The following is a 20142-nucleotide window of genomic DNA, read 5'->3' as shown; positions in this document are numbered from 1 at the left end:
TATTTTGAAAAGAATGTACTATTATATCTCCATTTGATAATTATCCACCACCAAATATTGGTTTGTCACATAAAAGTCCGCAGTTGCAATAAAACAAAATTCCATTGTTTGTCTTTTTATAGATTATTTACAGTACTACTGTCTGAAAACAAAATTTAAAAAGAAAATAAGATTCCTTTGTCACAAGAGGATGGAAAATGTTTTTCTTTTTGTATTCCATCAACTCTGTAAGAAACAACTTGACTGAGTTTTTATGAGGACATAAACATACCCTCCATATGATTCATGGTAAACTTTGACCAGACGTGTCTGCTCTGTGAGCGTCTAGTAAACCATCATGGAGCATAAGACACCATTATTCCTCTCAGCTAAGAAGCAAGTTGAGTTTTTCTTTTCTAAGAAATTATCTGGTAGATCAACAATTTACTCTGCATGCCATATTTCCATGCTCTCCACTTCACAAGGAAAACACATTCCAAGCCAACCCTTTCCATTACTCATCAACATTTGCAACAAGTTAACGTGTAAAACGCAAAAATCTGTAATAAATTCTTCGGTTAGAGCTCTTTCTTCATCAGCCCCCATCAAAACATTAGTATTAGGTTCCTACGTGTGCATTCACTAGGATCCACAGTGGGATCCAGCCTCTTTATCAGGCCTGCAGATTGTTTTACCAGAGGCACAACAGCCATATCTGAGGGCTGTTTCCATTAAACAGCTAAACTATGGCTTTAGAGCTAGTTGTGAGAACTAGGGCATGTCATAGTGCTGATTAACTCATCCATCCAAATTCATCTGATTCTTCCAATATATATATTGCATCATCTGAGTGATTAATCACCTCAGTCATGGGTTTGAAGCACAATTTCTTATACTTCTGCTTTGATGGCTCAAACACTGAACTGGACCAGGAAGACAGTTGGGATTAGAAAATATAACTTTCAAAGTATATTTTGATTAGCTTGTCGTTTTCCAGTAAGAACAACTGAATACAGAAAAAAATAAAATTAAATAATAATAATAATAATAATGATAATAATGTTATGATATATGTCTCATCTCACAGCCTTGTTCCTTTTCAAATTCAATTTGCTTTTTGAGATTCACCAACCAGCCTTTTCCTAGTCGATACAATTTCTGGTTTTCTTTGAGGTCTGACCTTCCGATTCCGATAATGACCAATTCCATACCAATTTTTTCTAATCTAAAATAAAAATGAGAAAAAACGTGATTCTGACCAGATGTTTTGAATTCAACAAATACAAGTGATTACAGAACAATCTTCAATTAAGCAACAGTCCCTAAACATCAGATTTAACTGAAAAGAAGTATTGAAGTATATGTTGTCTGATGTGTTTACATACTTAAAATAGTTTAAATGTTTTTAACTGTTTTCTTAAAAATCTGATTATTTATACACTTGATCCCTCACCAGTTGGAAAACTGGTCAATTAATTGTTGCATGTCTATTAAATATAAGCATCACATGTAATTTAGTCACTTTGAATTCTTATATTTGGATGAATGGAAACAGATGGAAAGAGGGATGGAGGAGTGCTGGATAATTTTTTAGATAATAGCATATCAAATAAAGACTGGAAGTATAATAATTTTCTACAGATTTGTTTTCTTATTCTACTTTTATCCAGACGCAAAAAAAACATCTCAATCCGAGTTCCAAACTTTTCAAGACAAAACTAAACAGAAAAATAGGGGGGAGGGAGATTGATTAGTTCAAAATGATCTAGTCATCCAGGTTATATCACTGAAAGAAAATTTCCTGTGCAGAAAAAAAAAAAATCTTAACGTTTTCCAGAAAGCAAAACTAAGCAGGATGAAAAAACAGGAAAAGAAAAAGAACATTTGTTTAGTCTGTAAAGCATAATTGTGGGGTTTTCTCAATTCAAACTCACCACAGTAACAATTGCATTGAAACCAACTGGAGTCTGTCCAAGTAATAGTTTCCATTTGCGAGAAGAAAAGCTCTGTAAGCCTGCTGCCAGTGCAAACATTAATCCATACACTAACAATGATCGGAAATAAAATGTATTTTAGTGTCCAGGAATTTCGTTTTCGATCAAAGAAAAAGCTCAGTAAAAAAGTAATGTAAAGCAAAACGAAACCCTTACCTTGTTGGCCAAGTGTGTCCATGTTACGCATGTGGATGCAAGATTTGTGAAGGTGAATGTCTTTCTTCTTGGCTATAATTCACACTGGACAATTCCCAAGTTGCAGAGCAAATCTTTCCAAAAAAGAACCGAGAGCTCAAAATCCGGAAACTGCGCTCAGCAACACGCAGAAATTACAGCGAGCCAGCAGCACTTTGGCAGAAACAGCTCCTCTTCCTCTCAAAGGTGCATAATCCAGAGTCGGTCCCTGTGTTTAACGGGAGGGGGGAACAAACTGCACCGGGAACCCGATGGGATGCGGGGTAAAGTTTTCCCGACCCGCGCTCGGCTTGTCTCAACACACTCTCCACAAGAAGCGAGTTTCTGATCCGAGCTGCGACTCTCTGATGTCAGCAACAACGTAAGCTCCGGGAAGTGGTGACGCTCTCCGGTGGTGAGTTACCAAGGCAGCGGAGACAAACAGGTGCTAGTGCTGCCCCCCAATGGACTTCTTAACCCACTGCAAATCTGAGGACTTTTTTTTAGATTTTTAATATCTTTGAAATGTTATTAAATTATATTTACATCACAAAAATCACTGAACTGAGAAAAACGGACCATTATTAATTTGAAGTAAATGTCACATTACCAGGACCATTTATTGAACAAAACTTTGTTTTATTATTTAATGGTTCTAAATAAAAATAGCAAATGATTAAACAGAATGCATTGTCATATTACTGTAAATAAAAATAGCTTAGGAATTGTTGTATTCAATGTAAAAAAATAAAAATAAAAAATATGTTACTAACGCTGTCTAATAAACAAATGTCACAACCCCATTTTTATGTGTAACAAAGGTAGCACTCATTAAAATAACTAAAAAAAAAACTTTAGTGCAGTTTTAAAACACAAATAATTAATAAATCACAATTCATCCCAAATCCATTAATACAGTGCAAAAAAAATAAATTAATAAATAAATACACAGAACCATTTTTGGTGCATATAATTTGAGAATAAAGTAGATAACTAAGTAGACATATAAATAAATATCACACTATTGGAATTCTAGTAGGAATGGTAATTTAAACGAGGCTGTGTTTAATACGTTTTTGTTTGTATAGTTGGTCAATTAATGATTTTCAGAAGGTTTATACATGAAGTACCACAAGAGATAATTTGGTGTAATTTTACTGTTTCTGCATGCAAAATTACACCAAACACGTTTCAAAACCTATGTGAGAATATGTAATATATATATTTTTTTCTTAAATGCAAATTGATTTATTCATATTTATTTTTTAATTTTTCAGCAATTTTTGGTACCTTTTTGCTGCATTTGAGACAAACTGTCACATTCTCTGGCACATACCTTGTTTTTCTTTAGAGTCAAGAGGAGCAGCAGTCTCTCTGATGATGACAATTTCACACAGTTGGGTGTGATAAGCTCTCATTTGTTTGGCTTCAGTGCCAAACAAACGAGCAGTCTTAAATCCTCATTTTACCACAAACACCTGATGTCTGGATTACTAAACTCCCTCCTTGGCTTCAGCATCACTCAATTTACTTTGGTTCCACACAGCAGGTTTTTTTTTTTTTTTTCCATTGTGACCAGACATGTCCTTGTTCTGTTTAGGACTGCTCGAGTGCAGTGAATATCAATTGGACATTTGCATCCCTCTATGGACTCGGAGTCATTGCAGATGTCTGTGCTGCTCAACAGCGCTGAAGATAAGCACATCATGCAGCTGTTCTACACAAAACAAGCCTGCCTGTGTGTCTGTATAAGTAGGAATGCGTGTTGCTTCATCTCCTGGGATTCCTTAACAGCCAGAGAGGACTAAAGTCTCCAGAGAATTAAAGAATATCTTTTTGCCGTCTGTTCTGCATGGTTTCTCTCTGCTAAAGTATTTCCATCTGAGCGACAAATGAGTAGCATTAACTCTGTAAATATATAAATATATCATTTAGTCTGCAGCTGCAACATTTTGGATGGCTTTTGTGGATGTCAAAGTTGCAGTGCAACATTGAGGTGAAACAACATTTTACTCATCATTCACCGTGTTATTTAAATAGCTTGCCACTAATCTATAAGAAGATGAATGTGCAAAAGGGAAATGTTAACATACTTATCTTTCCAGCTGTGTTATCTTTATACTTAGCTAAATAGGTCTTCTTGGAAAACTCAATTTATCCCTCGTGGGGAAAGTACAGCTGGTATCTCTGAAAACCGATAAGGCTTTTGGCAGGCTAGTGATTACCTCAGAAAGCAAATGCTAAGGCAGCCTTTAACCATTTTTATTGATCCAAAATATATATCGTTGAAAAGTTCATTCATTTCAGTAACTCAGTTCACTAACTGAAACACATTATCTATATTAATTGTAGTTGCTTTCAGGCCCTTATTTCTATTGAATATGAAGATTTTCTTCTTACAGCCAATGAAAACACAATATTTATGGTTAGAAAATTACATCAGACCAATCAACTTGAATAATTTTAATAGAGAAATGTGGGCTTAGCATAAAAGTTGAAATGGTACAGATGACAAAGGTGAATGTGATACTAATGCATATACTAATGTATTTAATGGGTGTAGACGAATTTAATGTATGAATTAGCCCTGAACCCTGAATAATAAAAATAAAACTATTGGGTTGTGCTTGGTGTTTGTAATTCAAAATGATGAGTAAAATTTGTATTTCAACTTGAGACAAGACTCTGGGAAGAAGTTTCCACCTGGAACGAGTGTAAGTGATCACATTCACCAATTTAGGGTTTAGTTACCAAATATTTTCTTTCCACCAAATGCTCACATATTGATGTCTAATCTAGTATTTAATCTAGGGAAAATATATGATTTAGCTTGACCTAAATATCAAAAACTAGTCTTGTCTTCATATATGTCTATGATGTCTATGATATGATTTAAACAAAATTGCACTTTCTAACTGAATAAAGTCAGGACACCCCATCCCACAGAAACAAGACTTTTCCCTTTTGAGATATCTTCAGAAAGATGCTGCTTCTAGACATCTTCCTGTTGCTGACACCAATCTAAAGTTTTCCCCAATGCTCACTTTTCACAGAGGAAAAGTGAGGGTTTATTACATTGCCTGTTTCAAGTCATGCACATAACATTTTAATCAGGACAAGGTCTGTGCTTTGATTTTGTCCAGAACTTTCTGTTTCTAAACTCTCAGTCAGTCCTTTGTGGATTTATTGAAGAATTTTAGGTCTTTGTCATGCTGTAGTTTTCATTCAGCTTTAGTTTTTTACAGATGGTGTCATGTTTACTTCAAGAGCTCTCTGACACAGAATTCATGGTGGATCCTATCATGGTAAGCTGGCCTGGTTCTGCTGCATAATGCATCCTCAAACCATGTATATCCATGGATATGGAAGCATCATGGTTCCATAATCCATGGTTCCAGATTAAAACAACATTCCAGATTATGTTCCTGGAATGTAGTATTTTTTATGCCAAACATGTCCTCTGTTCTGGTGTCTTATTATATTTTTGTCCAAAGAACACTTTTCTAGAGGTCCCAGTCTTTGTCTCTCAGGCAAACTTGAGTTTTTCTAGAAGGAGAGAGCAAAACTTTTCTTCTAGTATACAGGGTCTCCCACAGAAGATATGCTTGCTCTTGCTGATAAACTCATATCATTATATCAGCAGGGGCTTGCTGCAGATCTATGGAGACTTTTTTTTTAGCAATTTGTAATCTGCTCACAGAGGGATTTTTAAGAACAGTCAGACCTAGGCATAGTGGAAGTGGTTTGAATGCTGTCCACTTGTATATAAAATTTTAAAAATAGTGAAATGACTGATTTCTTCTGAGACCTCTTTAAGTCCCTTACCAGACTCATAAACTGCTACAATGTTCTTAAAGATCTTAGACATTTTTTCCGATCTCACCATGGTGTGTACTCTCGCTTGTCTAGGTTTATGTCTAAGTTTAATTATGTCTACGTTTAATTATTTGTATGTCCAAATATTTAAACTTAGACATAGGCTGTTCTAATCTTTTAAAATTGGCTCTAACTCTAAAGAGAAAAACGACTCACGTGTCCCTGAAAAATAAGTTAATTATGCTGTTAGAAATTGAGAAGAACCTGTTATGACTTGATGAGCTCTGACGCCACGTTTTTTACTTCATGCATTCATTTCATTACAATTTTCATTGCCTGTAATTATGGGTGTGTAGCTGTATTTGGCTCCCGAGTTGCCTATTTGCGACTTGCAGTAAACAACCAGGCACGTCACTTTTCTTTTATGATACTGTCTTTCCTTCAGTTTCAACATCCTGTCCTTTTCTCTCTCTGGCTGGCAAAGCAAATGATCACCCTTCCCAGGTTTGGCACAGATTAATAACTTCTAGTCAAGTTTAATCTGAAATAACATGCTAAGTGGATAACTGAACCCATGCAGCTTCAGTGGAGCAAATATTTTTAAAACTTTTTTATTGAACTCCCTTGGAAGTTTCGGTCTTTATCAGAAAGCAAGTAAGAAATTGTCTGTTTACTTTTTGTCAAACACATATTTACAATCCACCAAAAACCATTTCATCGTCAGCTGTTTTGCCACTCAAAAAATATGTCGATATGTAGTCCTCATCAAAGGATCCGACTCCCAGGAGCGGAAGAGTGAGGGGCGTCTTCACTAGAGGCGACTCGATAACCAGCAAAGCCGTGAACTCTTTTTGTTTGCTGAAACACATGACACAAAGGCAACCGAATAATAAACATGATTTTTATGTGTTTGTTTAAAGGGAATGCTTTACGTTTCAGAACTGACTGCTACCTTGGAGTGAAGCTAATCTGCAGAAACTGGCTGCTGGAGGTTCTGACCAGTTCCCTGGATTGGAAAACCCCAGAGTCTGGTGCAACTTCAAACACCTGAGGGTCTCCTTCATCTGACTCTAAACACAGTGAGACTCGATTAAGGCAAATGAACAACAACAAACATACAGTAATCATCAACTGGTGGTATCAGGTTGCTTCATATTTATCATTTCAAAGTTTGATACTCTTCCAGAATCACATTTCTGTGTGTCCTGGTCAACTGTTCCACCTATAAATGGATGGAAAACTTTTCTCTTACAAATTTGGAAAATATTTCATTAAAAATCCTACACTTTCTAGACATTTCAACACTGTTGAGCAACCATTTGCTATTGGGATGTGTTGGTTTTCAAAATGTTGTGAGGGCGTTTACTTATTAGTGATTTCCAGTAGGTGTTTGATCCACGGCAGGAGAGGCTTATTTTCCTGGTCTGTCTGTCTCCAACATCGCAAAACCCGAAAGTTAGGCAATCAGTGGAGAGACTGAGTATAGGCAGTTCCAGATAGGCACACAATGGCACTTTCTATACACAGGAAATGCATTTGGTAAGGTCACAAGCTAAATAAGGTTTTGTAAAGTATAATATTTGGTTGTGAAGCTGTCTCCCACTTGCAGGTTGTTGTTGCTGTGGTGGATAAGGAGGTTTTGCTGCAACCTCAGCTTCTTCCGACCAGTTTTAGTATGGATCAGACTCCCTGCAAGAGAGAGGTCTTCCTCTGTATGGTTTAAGAGGTCCAGCAGTGAGAGAGAACAGTGAAAGGCCACTTTCACCTAGAATTCACAGAAGTAGCAACACTTACTGATGAAACAAACAAAGACACCCTCATAAAATAGTCTAGGCTTTTTTACAACCAACCTGCATGCTATTTTGAGGGTAAAGTACCAATGGTTGATTGAGACCATTGGTACTTGAGATGCTGGTCCAAACTCCAGAGTGAGGCCTCACAACTGAAAATGGCGGCTGTGTCTCAAGTTTGAAATGCAGAGGGGTCTCTTTAATGTTTCTCAGTTGAAAGCTCTCTACAATGCTAAATTCACTGACAACTACCTGCACAACACAGCAAAAAAAAGGCCCAACATGAGCTCAGAAATACTTAATACCCTTAAAATCAGTATGTCTTGTATGTGCTAATGATTCCCAACCTCATTGTCTGACTCAACCCTCAGTAAATCACCAGCGGAGGCATTAAACTCCAGTGTCTCGCTGTCCTCCTCCATCTGCACCAAAAGCCTACAAGCAAAAGGAGATCCAAGAAAAAGATTTGCAGCCTGATCAGCCCATCCCTGAACTTGTGTTTTGCCTAACATCAGCTTATTTTAATTTAGGAAACATAAATTGAGCAAGATGCATGAGGGATATGGGGTATAAATAGTGTGAAGGTAATTGCTTACACCGCCGGCTTAATGGTTCCTAGCAGATCCAATTTGACAGGCTGTAAATCCAAAGCCAAATCCCTTCTGACTTTACCTGGGATGCAAACTGCCTTCTGTAACATACACAGAAACACATCAACCCTTTGAATATTTGGTCTCTTTTATGATTCTGTGTTTGTTGTGAACTTGGATTGTTACCTCTGAGTTCAGGTTCAGGAAACCACATGCCACACCCACACATCTGGACTCACGTTGGGACTCAGAAAGATTAAAAGGGGTGAAAGACACGTGGATGCATCCAGTGCTCTTTGCTGGAATCACCTTGGGTTTTACACACCAAAGAAGTGCATCATTAATAATATTAAACTGTGAAGGTTTTTGAGGAGAAAAAGGCAAAAACATGGCTGAAATAATTTACAATTTGTTGCGGTATAATGGAGTATGGGGAATCTGACAGGCTGCCTATGTAAGGTCGTGTGTGGACAGAGATGAAGTTTTTCTTTGCAGGATAGAGATGTCCTTCCTCTTCATATTCTTTCTCTTTTCCGTTCTGAGGAATCAATAGAGAAATATTTAATGCCCATACAATCATGTCCCAAGTAGAATCTGGATTCTGCTGTTTGAGATACTCACAGTACCACTTTGAAGGGACATGCTTGTCCCCACCAATGTTGGTGTCTGATTCTTCTCCCACTCTGTTGGATCGTTTTCATTAAAAACCCTAAATGTTCCTTTCAGCAGCTCATTACCATCATCATCCTTCAGCGGGAAGTGGTCTCCATATGTATTCACGAGTTCAATCAGTGTGTGGTCATTCTCGTCAATGTTGTAAATCTCCCAGTCCACCTGGATATCTGTCTCAGACAAAAGACATTTGATCATTTAGAATGTTGGATGAAGTATGGTTATGGAGGCGCCTAGAAAAAGCATTCATCCTCCCTTAGCTTACTATCCCAGACAGTCATTTATCTTTTCGGGGATTTTTGTGATAGACCAGCACAAAAAACTGAAGTTCTACGAAATTGAGCTTTTCAAATGTTTTTCCAAGTGTTTCAATCAAATTGTAAATGTGCCATTTCATGGAGTGCCGTACAATGAGTATGAAATAAATAGACGATGCAAAAGAGAAGGAACTAGCTGCTCTGGGGAAGCCGTAAGAGGTCCCATTTGTTTTTCCTCATGTAAAGAGTCTGCATTCATTGGTGCTGCGAGGGATTTGTTAACTTTTCCAGATCGATAGATGGATGAAGAACCATAAGAGATCCAACGTGTAGATTGTCACAAGCTATCGAGGGAACACAAGCAAACATACAGAAGGAGCTCTGACCAGACTTGAATAGAACTTTTAAGTCTACATGAAAAATGTTGTGTAAAAACAAAAATAACTCTTAACGTCACCCTTAATACACCTTTCCAACCGTAACACATGGAGGTGGTGGTATCATCCTTTAGGGACGCTTTCCTTCTGCAGGGACAAGGAATCTGCCAAGAATTGATGGTTAAATGGATGAATCAAATTATAGGGAAATACTGAAAGAAAACCTGCTATTGGGGTGCAAGTTTTCCTTCCACCTTACCAACAAGGCTAAATATATAGCCAGAGCTGCAATGGAATAATTTAGACCAAAGCATTCTCATGTGCTAAAGTGATCCAGTCAATGTCCAGACCTAAATTTGACTGAACTTGAGCTATTTTATAAAGAGCTTTTAAATAAAAATCAAAAAAGTCTGGAAGAGGTGGATCTACTGGTATGTGTGGGACAGTGTCTCACTATGAATATATGCCACGGTTTTTAAACTTTTGTTTGTAAATAATTTTGAAACCCAATCTTTTTACATTTCTTCTATTTCAGAACTATGTTCTACTTTGTGTTGGTCTATCACATAAAATCTCAATAAAACACACTGTGGTTTTATCGTTCTAAAATGTGTTCAGGGTATGACAACTTTTTACAGGAACTGTGCAAAACAGAAGTCATTGTTTCTTTAATAGACAGTCAAAGTTTAAGCTTAGAACCAACTTACAAACAACAACTTACCAAACATGGTTGGATTATTGATGCGAAGAGGTTGAGAAATGGTGTCTCCTCCTGACAAGTGAGTTCCAAAGCTAGCATTTAAATTTGAACCAAAAGAGAAGATTCAATCAATGACGATACACAATTAGGCGTCAATTTATTTGAAAGGTGTGTAACTAACTGCATGGTTGGACCCTGACACTGGTCATCTGGTTGGGGGCCTATCATTTGGAAGTAGAGTGGGCAGCCCTTCACGGTCATCCGCATAGTTATGTGCATCGGTTCAAGGTCTCCGACCTGTAAACAAGATTAGATCTAAATTGGGTGATAACAGAGAAAATTGCTTACTTCTAATTCTTTGAAATACTAACACACCTTGCATATGAGATGATCTCTGTATTCTCCCCACATTAAGCAATAGGCGGTCACATCCACTGTCTTGGTCTCAAATGGTCCCAGCTGCCCTGAGTCTGGCTGGACCATGAAGGCCGCCCCATTTCCATGAGCCAGAAGGCCGGTAACAAAGTCTGACAAAAATCAAATAACCTCAATTGTGTTCCCAAGACCTGCAAATTATACAAAAGTCATACTATACCTTCATGTGCTTTGGCTTCTACTTTTGTCACTTGTTCAGCGAAAAGTGGAGTCTTTAAATATGTGAGTCTGTAATTAAGATGCAGACTTTGTAACATTTCTGTTATTGTGAGGTGAACTCAATCTAAGATCTTTTATTCTGGTCACAGAGCAGAGTATTTTACCTCTTCTCTAACAAGCTGTTTGCCATTGAAACGTTGCAGGTGAAAAACTCTGGCTTTATAGTAAAAGCTGCAGGAATAGCGCTTTCATTGGTCATTAGGAACTGTTTGGTTACCTCCGTCTTTAAAATGACATCTTTTCCAAAGTCAATTATCAGTGCTGAAGGACTGTCACTATTCCCTATGTGACTAGAAGTACAAATATTTTAGTATATGAAACTGGGGAAAGGTGAAACTGGAATGAAAGTTTTCAAGATCCAAATTTGGTACCAGGTGCCAGGCAGCGAGTAGGACACAGAAAGTTTCTTGGATTGGGAGCCCACAATTTGAAGAACAAGCGGCGAGTTCATCCCTTGCACATCACAGATAGCAGCCACTTCTGTCAGCTTCAACTACAAAGAAAAAAAAAGAAAGCAGGAGCATCTTTAACTATACACGTTACAAAAGCACATGACTGTCTATTCTCAGCAGCACAGGTGGTACTTACATCTGTGTGGGAGGATAAATTTACATTGATGTTCATGGTTGCATTGGGTCCCAGTATACCAGAAGAGGGATCAAAGGTGACTGTGCACAGTGAAGCCTGTTTACCCTGAAGATGTTCCTGTCGGGAGAAAGACAGCGACGTCCTAATGGACTTAGAATCCTAATCCCAGCATTTTTTCCTTGACTAAATTCAACTGCTTATATCAGCCACACCCTTAGTAAGCAAAACAACAAAAGCAAATTGCATAACCAATCTAAAACAGAAGAAATCTGGAAGAAAGCAACAACTTTTTCATCATAATATAAGCTGTCTCTCCTCTTGGAACAAAATACCAGCTGCTTTCAAAGAAATGGGTTTGACAGTCTAAACAATCTCACCTACAACATCAAACTGCATATATTTCCGTAGAAATTATCAAAAAGGAGAATACATTATTGAGACTGACTTTATGGGATTTAGTGGGACTGTTGCGTAATATTTTGAGAAGTAGCGGAAAGTACCTTCCAGCTAAAGTGTGATGGCAGCAGAGTCTGGTTGAAAAGTGTTACGGTGCCTGTTGAGGGAACTCCCAGGTAAAGATCAGAGAAGACCAACTTGCAGTTTAAGAAGCACACCTGAGGAGACTGCACAACTGCTTGGATCCAAACAGGACTGTGAGGAACATATGATGGGGAAAAAAAACTCATCCTGAATAGAACCTGGGAACTGAGAACCATCTTTAATGTTTTGATAGTGGATGTGTATTAAGAACTATTTAAGTACAGCAGCTCTCAAAGGAGTTCACATCCTTTCTAAAACTCCATGTTCATGAGACTAAAAAAACAGTGGCTACATAAATATTTTCAAAGTTTTTCCACCTTTAATATATATCCTGTGTATTTCAACAGAAAAAAACAATATAAAAAGTGTGCACATCCTTAAAGTAATACTTTATTGAAACAACCTTTGATTCAATTTAAGCATTCACTCTTCTTCAGTTTATGCTAGTCATCAATTATGGTGAATATGGTGAACCTGAAGTAAAGCTTAGTTGTCCTAATTACATTTTCCCATGGGGTTTTTGACAAGGTTGGTACACTTATCAAGTTCTGATCTTAAACCTTTGGGCTAAAAGTTGAGAGTGATTTCTGATGGATTTCTCAGCATCATGGTGAATTCAAATTGTCAAAAGAATGGCTTTATTAGAAAAAACAAAACAAAAACAGAAGCTTTGGCTTTACCAAACAGACAGTGTAGCAAATGTTACCATGTGAAGATGTGACTACAGATGACCCAAAGCTGAACTTAAATCAAAAGTTATCAAAATAGTTTAAGGGCAACTACAATTATGCTACCAGGTTATTATGTAAATATCAAGAGTATACAGGGTGTCATGAAGTGCGGGTGTGAGGTGGTGAGGCAGATGCAGCGGAACCAGGTATGATGAAAATGTTGATTTAATGTCGAAAACGCAGTCCAAAACAACAGGCAGCTCGCACAGAGACACACCGACGACGAATAGACTAGACATAGACGAGGACCCGACGAGGAACAAGGAACACAGGTGGAGTTAAATACACGGGAGGGTAATCACAGAACAAGACACACCTGGGAACAATCAAGGGGAGGACAGGACAACGAAGAGACGCAAGGACACAAAAAACTCTAAATGAACACAGAAAACACAGATCCTGACAGTACCCCCCCCTCAAGGGCGGCTACCAGACGCCCAAAAAAAAACACAACAAGGGTGGGCGGAGGGGCGCCGGATGGGGGGCCAGAGTCCAGAAAAACAAAAAACAACCCACCATTGTGGGCGGAAACACAGGAAGGGCCAAGAGTCCAAAAACAAACAAAAAACTACCCACAGGGTGGGCGGAGGCAAAGGAGGCGGGAACCACGGAGGTGGTCTGGCGGTCGACCGCGGCGCTGGAGGCGGGAACCACAGAGGCGGTCTGGCGGCCGTCCGTGGCGCTGGAGGCGGGAACCCCAGAGGCGGGAACCACGGAGGCGGTCCGGCGGCCGTCCGCGGCGCTGGAGGCGGGAACCCCGGAGGCGGGAACCACAGAGGCGGTCCGGCGGCCGTCCGCGGCGCTGGAGGCGGGAACCCCGAAGGCGGGAACCACAGAGGCGGTCCGGCGGCCGTCCGCGGCGCTGGAGGCGGGAACCCCGGAGGCGGGACCCCAGGAGGCGGTCCAGCGGCCGTCCGCGGCGCTGGAGGCGGGAACCCCGGAGGCGGGACCCCAGGAGGCGGTCCAGCGGCCGTCCGCGGCCCTGGAGGTGGCGATGATGAGCCCCGGGGGCCGCCCACAGTCGGTGACGACGAGCACCCAGAGGCAGGGTCTCTGGTGGAGCACAGGGGGTCTGGGTCTCGGGAGGAACGGACAGAGTCTGGGTCTCAGGTGGAACGCAGGGGGTCTGGGTCTCGGGAGGAACGCAGAGGGTCTCGGTCTCGGGAGGAACGCAGAGGGTCTCGGTCTCGGGAGGAACGCTGGGGGTCTCGGTCTCGGGAGGAACGCTGGGGGTCTCGGTCTCGGGAGGAACGCTGGGGGTCTGAGTCTCTGGAGGAACACAGGGAGTCTCTGGAGGAACACTGGGAGTCTCAGTCTCTGGTGCGCCGGCTGGAACGCCGGCTGATTCGGCCTGGGGTGCGCCGGCTGGAACGCCGGCTGATTCGGCCTCGGGTGCGCCGGCTGGAGGTGAGCCGGAGCGAAGCCTGGGAACCGGCTGCGGGGGCGAGCCGGAGCGAAGCCTTGGAAACGGCTGCGGTGGCGAGCCGGAGCGAAGCCTTGGAAACGGCTGCGGAGGCGAGCCGCAGCGAAGCCTGGGAACCGGCTGCGGGGGCGAGCCGGAGCGAAGCCTCGGAACCGGCAGCGGAGGTGAGCCGGAGCGAAGCCTCGGAACCGGCAGCGGAGGTGAGCCGGAGCGAAGCCTCGGAACCGGCAGCGGAGGTGAGCCGGAGCGAAGCCTCGGAACCGGCAGCGGAGGTGACAGCTCCGGAAGGCGATGAGGGGCCGGGTCCACCGGCGGCTCACGTCGCTGTCTCCGGGCTGACCGTGGAGGTGACGGATCCGGAAGGCGACGAGGGACCGGGTCTGCCGGCGGCTCACGTCGCTGTCTCCGAGCGGGCAGCGGAGGTGGCGGCTCCGGAAAGCGACGAGGGGCCGGCTCCACCGGCGGCTCAGGTCGCTGGCTTCCCGGACGGAGGTATCGACGGGGGCCATATCCGGGGGGTGCCAACACCAGTCTTGTCCCCCGGAATAGCTCCCGCTGCAGGTCGGCGAGGGCTTCAGCCAGCTCCCTGTCCTCCCTGCCGGACCTCCGCCTCGGGCCGCTCTGCCCTTTAGGAGGTAACCTCCTGAGTGCTGGGTCCATGTTAGCAGCCTCACCGATCGGTCTGGTCGGGTCCTTCTGTCATGAAGTGCGGGTGTGAGGTGGTGAGGCAGATGCAGCGGAACCAGGTATGATGAAAATGTTGATTTAATGTCGAAAACGCAGTCCAAAACAACAGGCAGCTCGCACAGAGACACACCGACGACGAATAGACTAGACATAGACGAGGACCCGACGAGGAACAAGGAACACAGGTGGAGTTAAATACACGGGAGGGTAATCACAGAACAAGACACACCTGGGAACAATCAAGGGGAGGACAGGACAACGAAGAGACGCAAGGACACAAAAAACTCTAAATGAACACAGAAAACACAGATCCTGACACAGGGAGGTGGATAAGGGGGTGAAAATTTGTATTTGATTTATTATGGTCTCAGTTTTTTAGGTTCGGTAAACCTAGAGTTGCAGAAGTGATGGGTACAGTTCCGAGAGCTGCTGTAGAAGTGCTTACCTCGTAGTCCCATTCTCCACAATCAGTTCCATTTCTGTTTCAAACTTCTGGCAGAAATCTAAGTTCAAATGCAGCGCCACACTGCAACTAGCAAAGGGGGGCAGCACACCTGTTCCTGGCTCCACTACGACCTGAGCACGAATACAAAAGTTACTATCAATGAGATTTAAACACTAATCCTCTTAATTTTTAACCCAATCTTTCATTTTACTGGCTTACCTCCTGTTCTACTGCGTTTGTGTCTTGGTGATCCTGCTTATTATTGATCTTCTCCTTAAACATCCAGCAGGCCTCCAGAGGGGTGGTATTGGTTAGGGAGAGTGTGGTTTGAACTTCATCCCCGAGCCTCACAAGCCCAAAGTCCACACAGGGAACACTGAGCTTCACTGTGGGACCCTATTTAACATTAAATCACTTTAATGCAAAAACATATTAAAATGGAAACAGGCATTTCTAGATGTTGCTAAATCTTACCTTAAAGGAAACCTCGATAGGCAACTTGACAGGTTCGTGACGATGCTGTATGTTGCAAACCAGGTTGGTTTTAAGCTTATCTGGTTTCCCTCCAGTAACAATGACATCAAAGTCAAAGCACTCGTTCTCTTCTGAAATGAATAAAACAAATAAAAAAACTCAATGCAAAAAGACAATACATGAAAATAGTCAAATTTAAACTATGTGCCCTAAACCGCCATGAACCAGCTTTAAGATGCAGTGCACCTATTCTCCCAGCAGATGGCTCTACTTCTATAACATGGGAGCCGCTGTTCAACCTCTCCCATTGAAACAAGATGAAGGTTTTACTGTGATTCCACATCTGAAACACAGGCAGCATGAAATAAACAAAATTACTTATTTGACTGGATTAATTGTTCTGCAAATAAAATGAGATAAACTCTGTTTTAATTAACCTTAAACTGCCTGTGAGTAGCGATGGAGATAAATATTTCTCCAGGGATTATGACACCATATGGCTCCAGTAAGACTCGGTATAGCTCTGTTAACCCTTTGACCTCTATATCCATGATGATCACATTGTTCAACTTGGAGCCAGAATGAACCGGATGAAGGACGCTAGATTTTCCACAAAATTAAAAAATTAAACACAAAATTATCAGCAAAAACCAAAAAAAAGAGACATTTCTCATTTTTAGTTCCCTTATTTTTGTATTTTGTGATTTTATTAGTTGGATTTCATATTTTGCTGCACTTACTGCCTCTTTTGCAAGTATAAAAGTACCTGTTATCGTTAGGCTCTAGAGGCATCAGGGGGATGTCCCTCAGGACCAAGTGAAAGACACTGTGATAATCCTTCAACTTGAACAAAATGAAAACATTATTGACACATTAACCCTTAACATGTTTGTTGCATTTTACACTTAATTTTGTTTCATACCTCTTTTGGACAGAAGGTTAAGAGAAACTCGTGTTCCTGACAGGGAGCCAGGAGGCCTGAGGGGGGGCTCATCTGGTAAACGTCGTTTGTGTCCGGGTGAAACTGGATATGCGATGGCTCATGGGTCTCCCCAGGAAGAAGAGAACGCAGGTTAGGTTTCATAATTTGCCAGTGGAAGGCCAGCTCCAAGTGGCTTCAAACAAAAAATAAAAAGAAAGAAGGAGAAATAAACGTTTAGTATTTAATGATCCAAGAAAGAAGAATGATTAGCTCAAGTAATTATTTATTGAAGTTCTTGAGAGCTAGGGACTTGCACAATTTATCCTCCAGCTAAAAAGTAAAAAGTGGCTGGTGGAAGAAAGAAGGAAGACAACACAGATGCTAAGTTTGATCACCATGGTTACTCAACCAGAAAGCATTAAAAACACGTATGCCTGTAAATGTTATACTGTAGTCAATGCGTTTTAACCACCTTTGGTCCTGGTGTCAACAAATTCTCCTACTGGTCTAGAGCAATCTTTATAAAAATATATATATATATAAAAAACCACCTGTTTAAATTGTTAATTTATTCACATCACAAAAGGACAAACATCAATGGATTTTAATAGTGTGGCTTGCATTAGTATTCAGTCCCTCTTACTCTGGTAAAAATATACCATGTCATGGAAGGTTAGGTAACTAAATAACAACCAAAACCTATGGAGGAGCAGCAAAGATCCACAACTCAGATCTACAAATTACGTGGGAGAATCTGTCACCAACATGATACTCCACAAATCTTGCCTGCTTGAGGAAGTGGGGAAAAAAAGCTAAATGTTAAGGAAAGCCAATAACAACCCATTTGAAACCATGTACGGGAACCAACAAACAAACATGTGGATGAAGGAAAGAAGTGGCAGAAAAAAGTGAAAATGCTGGTCTTACTGACCACTCACAGCTTTTTCAACTATAGAGCCACATTCACTCAAATATACTCACAAACATGAACACATTCATACATCTATTGGTAGTCAATTAGGTGCCTTGTCCACATCAAGATATGGCTAGAGGAAGATGGAAGTCCAGAACCTTCAGATTGCAACTACTCATCCTACTGAGTCACAGTCACTGGCAACTACAGGGTTGAATGCAGACTTTTCCGAATATAAACACTTTTGTAAGATGCTATGTTGTTTTATACACTAAGAGGTGCTTAACGGTGACAACACACAATAAAGTCAGCCTTACACATTGTTTCTGATGACAAGTCTCTTCTGTTGCTCAATGTGAGGGTGGCATTCGCTGAAACGGACAAAGTGCTCCGCAGTGAGGTCGTGCATCTCTCCAGCAGTGAGGGGCTCATTTTCTCCAGATATAGACACAAGCTCAACGCCAACCAGTTGACTCTCACCTGTAAAAGCCAAACACATTAATCCACCTCAGGAAATAGAATGAAACAACAGTGGAGGAAATTTCTTGGTTGTCTTGCTTCAAACACTGACCTTCAAGGGAAATGTATTTCACCTGGCAGTTGTCACAGATTATGGCAAATGGCTGAGAGCAATGCTCCACAGTAGTTGGAAAGAAAACAACCTGGAACATGTAAAAAAATAAAATAAAATGTTAAACGCGTGATGCCTATACATATACCTTTAAATTCTGATAAACATTGTCCATGTAAATCTCATAAATGAGTAAGTTTACTGAAAACATTACTGACCTTTCTGAGAAAAAAACACTACACATTAAATTTGCTGGGACTGTTTATTTTTTTCTCTCATGCAAAGCAGACAAATTTATGCAACGAACATACTGTCCTTGTTAAAATTTGCAAATTCAAGGAAACTGGTTACCTCCACAACAATGGCTTCTCCTGGCTGCAGTGAAAACACACAGGGGCCTACGGCAAAGGGTGGCTTCTCAGAAAAGTATGTTGTTGACAAGGACTTCAAAAAGAAAAAAAGGTGTCTTTAATTATTTCAATGCACTTAGATCTCAAGCCCCATTTATTGCCAAACCTAAAGATCTGCAAAGCACCTTAACATAACATATATTTTTTAATTACAGCAGCAGAATCTCACACTGAAACCTACCATTGATTTGAGCACATTTATTAAGAAATCCCACATTAAGAAATTGTTGTTTTGTTAACATAGTTATTGATGCCCCCTTCAATTTCAATAAAAAAAGTAACTGAGCCATTTTATGAATTTCTTATGAAGTCTTCTAATTGAAAGTGTCCATGAATGCTTAATCTGTAAACTATGCCTTCCCTGTTTAGCTGAGGTATAAATAGATGTAATATAGGTGACCATACCTCGTAACTGTCATGATTCATGTTCTGTCCTGTCCATGCTGTGCTTAAACACTCATTCAGCTCACCTGCCACACCTGATTGCTTACCTGTTCCTCCTGGGCCCTGCCCTACTTAAACACCTATCAGCCTCTGTCTCCTTACCAGATTATCAACAGCCAAGAACCACTAGAGATCCAGCAGTTCCTTCCAAGCCTTCAGTGTTTCTACAACCCTTTTCTGTCCACGGGTTGACCCCCCCACCCCCCTGCCAAGCCCTTCGCGGATCCCTTCTGTTCTGGATTTCTGGACCCTGACCCAAGCTTTGCCTCACGACCACTGAGTATTGCCTGCCAGTCAAGCTAAGTTTGCTCTCTCTGTCCTCCTGTGTATGACCTCTGCCTGATTATTGTCAAAGTCCCTGGGTGTTGCCTCTTGGATCTCCTTGTGGAGATCCTCATTGCTTCCACAGTAGCCTGTTCTACCTGGTTTCCTGCACCTCCCTGTTGTCAGACCCTTGGTATCTCAGCTCTACAGGTCAGTTAAGCTGAACATTTCTAATATACCCCCACCACCCCCTTTATCAGTACATCACCAGCCTTCTTCCCTCTCTTCTCAGTCCTGTGTTTGACAACCTCATCCTGAACAGCAACCAGAGTCTGAAAATTTAATTAAACTTTTTGTCCTTTGCAAACTCCTGTGTGTGTGTGGTTGAATTTCCGGGTCCCCACTGAGTGTCCTTGCAGTAACCACTTTTCAAAAAGGGGAAAGATAAGAGAGTATGTCATTTGAACAAAGCAGACCTATATTTATAAGTCAGAAAATGACGACAAAGCAAAACATTTTGCCTGAACACACAAGGTTTGAAATGAACAAAAGCTGTGGAAACCAAACCACATGTTTAAAAGTGTGATTTTTTTTTCTGAGCTTTTTGTATTACTTAATTCTTATATTAGTATTTTAGACTAGACAGACGACACTGATGCATTTTACAGGAAGGGCTTGTGTAAAGACCTGCCTGATGAGGAGACTGAGATCTCCTAACAGAGGGGGA

The 20142-nt window shown here is 41.1% G+C and overlaps 2 protein-coding genes across 3 annotated transcripts in view; both read right to left on the bottom strand.

Annotated features, from left to right (window-relative positions):
- The window catches only part of map3k22 (mitogen-activated protein kinase kinase kinase 22), a 41250-nt gene extending 38723 nt beyond the window's left edge, over positions 1-2527 (bottom strand). The window contains exon 1 of the mRNA XM_032551263.1: positions 2130-2527. The gene's annotated coding sequence lies outside the window, so the exon portion shown is untranslated. The remainder of the gene's footprint in view (positions 1-2129) is intronic.
- Positions 2528-4595: 2068 nt separating this feature from the next.
- Positions 4596-20142, bottom strand: part of dlec1 (DLEC1 cilia and flagella associated protein) — a 24774-nt gene continuing 9227 nt past the window's right edge. The window contains exons 11-38 of one of the 2 annotated variants that reach the window (XM_032550913.1): positions 18649-18741; positions 18298-18388; positions 18044-18206; positions 16814-17006; positions 16658-16734; positions 16329-16491; positions 16138-16234; positions 15892-16022; positions 15637-15813; positions 15418-15548; positions 12092-12242; positions 11592-11708; positions 11375-11496; positions 11108-11293; positions 10945-11012; positions 10725-10876; positions 10531-10646; positions 10371-10441; positions 8965-9185; positions 8750-8881; positions 8530-8652; positions 8350-8444; positions 8101-8188; positions 7814-8005; positions 7567-7728; positions 7330-7480; positions 6916-7033; positions 4596-6821 (exon numbers count right to left, since the gene is read on the bottom strand). In XM_032550913.1, the coding sequence (XP_032406804.1) occupies positions 6656-6821; positions 6916-7033; positions 7330-7480; positions 7567-7728; positions 7814-8005; positions 8101-8188; positions 8350-8444; positions 8530-8652; positions 8750-8881; positions 8965-9185; positions 10371-10441; positions 10531-10646; positions 10725-10876; positions 10945-11012; positions 11108-11293; positions 11375-11496; positions 11592-11708; positions 12092-12242; positions 15418-15548; positions 15637-15813; positions 15892-16022; positions 16138-16234; positions 16329-16491; positions 16658-16734; positions 16814-17006; positions 18044-18206; positions 18298-18388; positions 18649-18741 (3747 nt within the window). In that variant the 3' untranslated portion in view covers positions 4596-6655. The remainder of the gene's footprint in view (positions 6822-6915; positions 7034-7329; positions 7481-7566; positions 7729-7813; positions 8006-8100; positions 8189-8349; positions 8445-8529; positions 8653-8749; positions 8882-8964; positions 9186-10370; positions 10442-10530; positions 10647-10724; positions 10877-10944; positions 11013-11107; positions 11294-11374; positions 11497-11591; positions 11709-12091; positions 12243-15417; positions 15549-15636; positions 15814-15891; positions 16023-16137; positions 16235-16328; positions 16492-16657; positions 16735-16813; positions 17007-18043; positions 18207-18297; positions 18389-18648; positions 18742-20142) is intronic. The other variant, XM_032550914.1, reaches the window with a different exon arrangement.

This window comes from Xiphophorus hellerii, chromosome 21 (genome assembly GCF_003331165.1).
Source record: "Xiphophorus hellerii strain 12219 chromosome 21, Xiphophorus_hellerii-4.1, whole genome shotgun sequence".
Taxonomy (NCBI): domain Eukaryota; kingdom Metazoa; phylum Chordata; class Actinopteri; order Cyprinodontiformes; family Poeciliidae; genus Xiphophorus; species Xiphophorus hellerii.
Note: the sequence above shows the minus strand (reverse complement) of the source record. Positions and strands in the feature narration are given on the sequence as shown.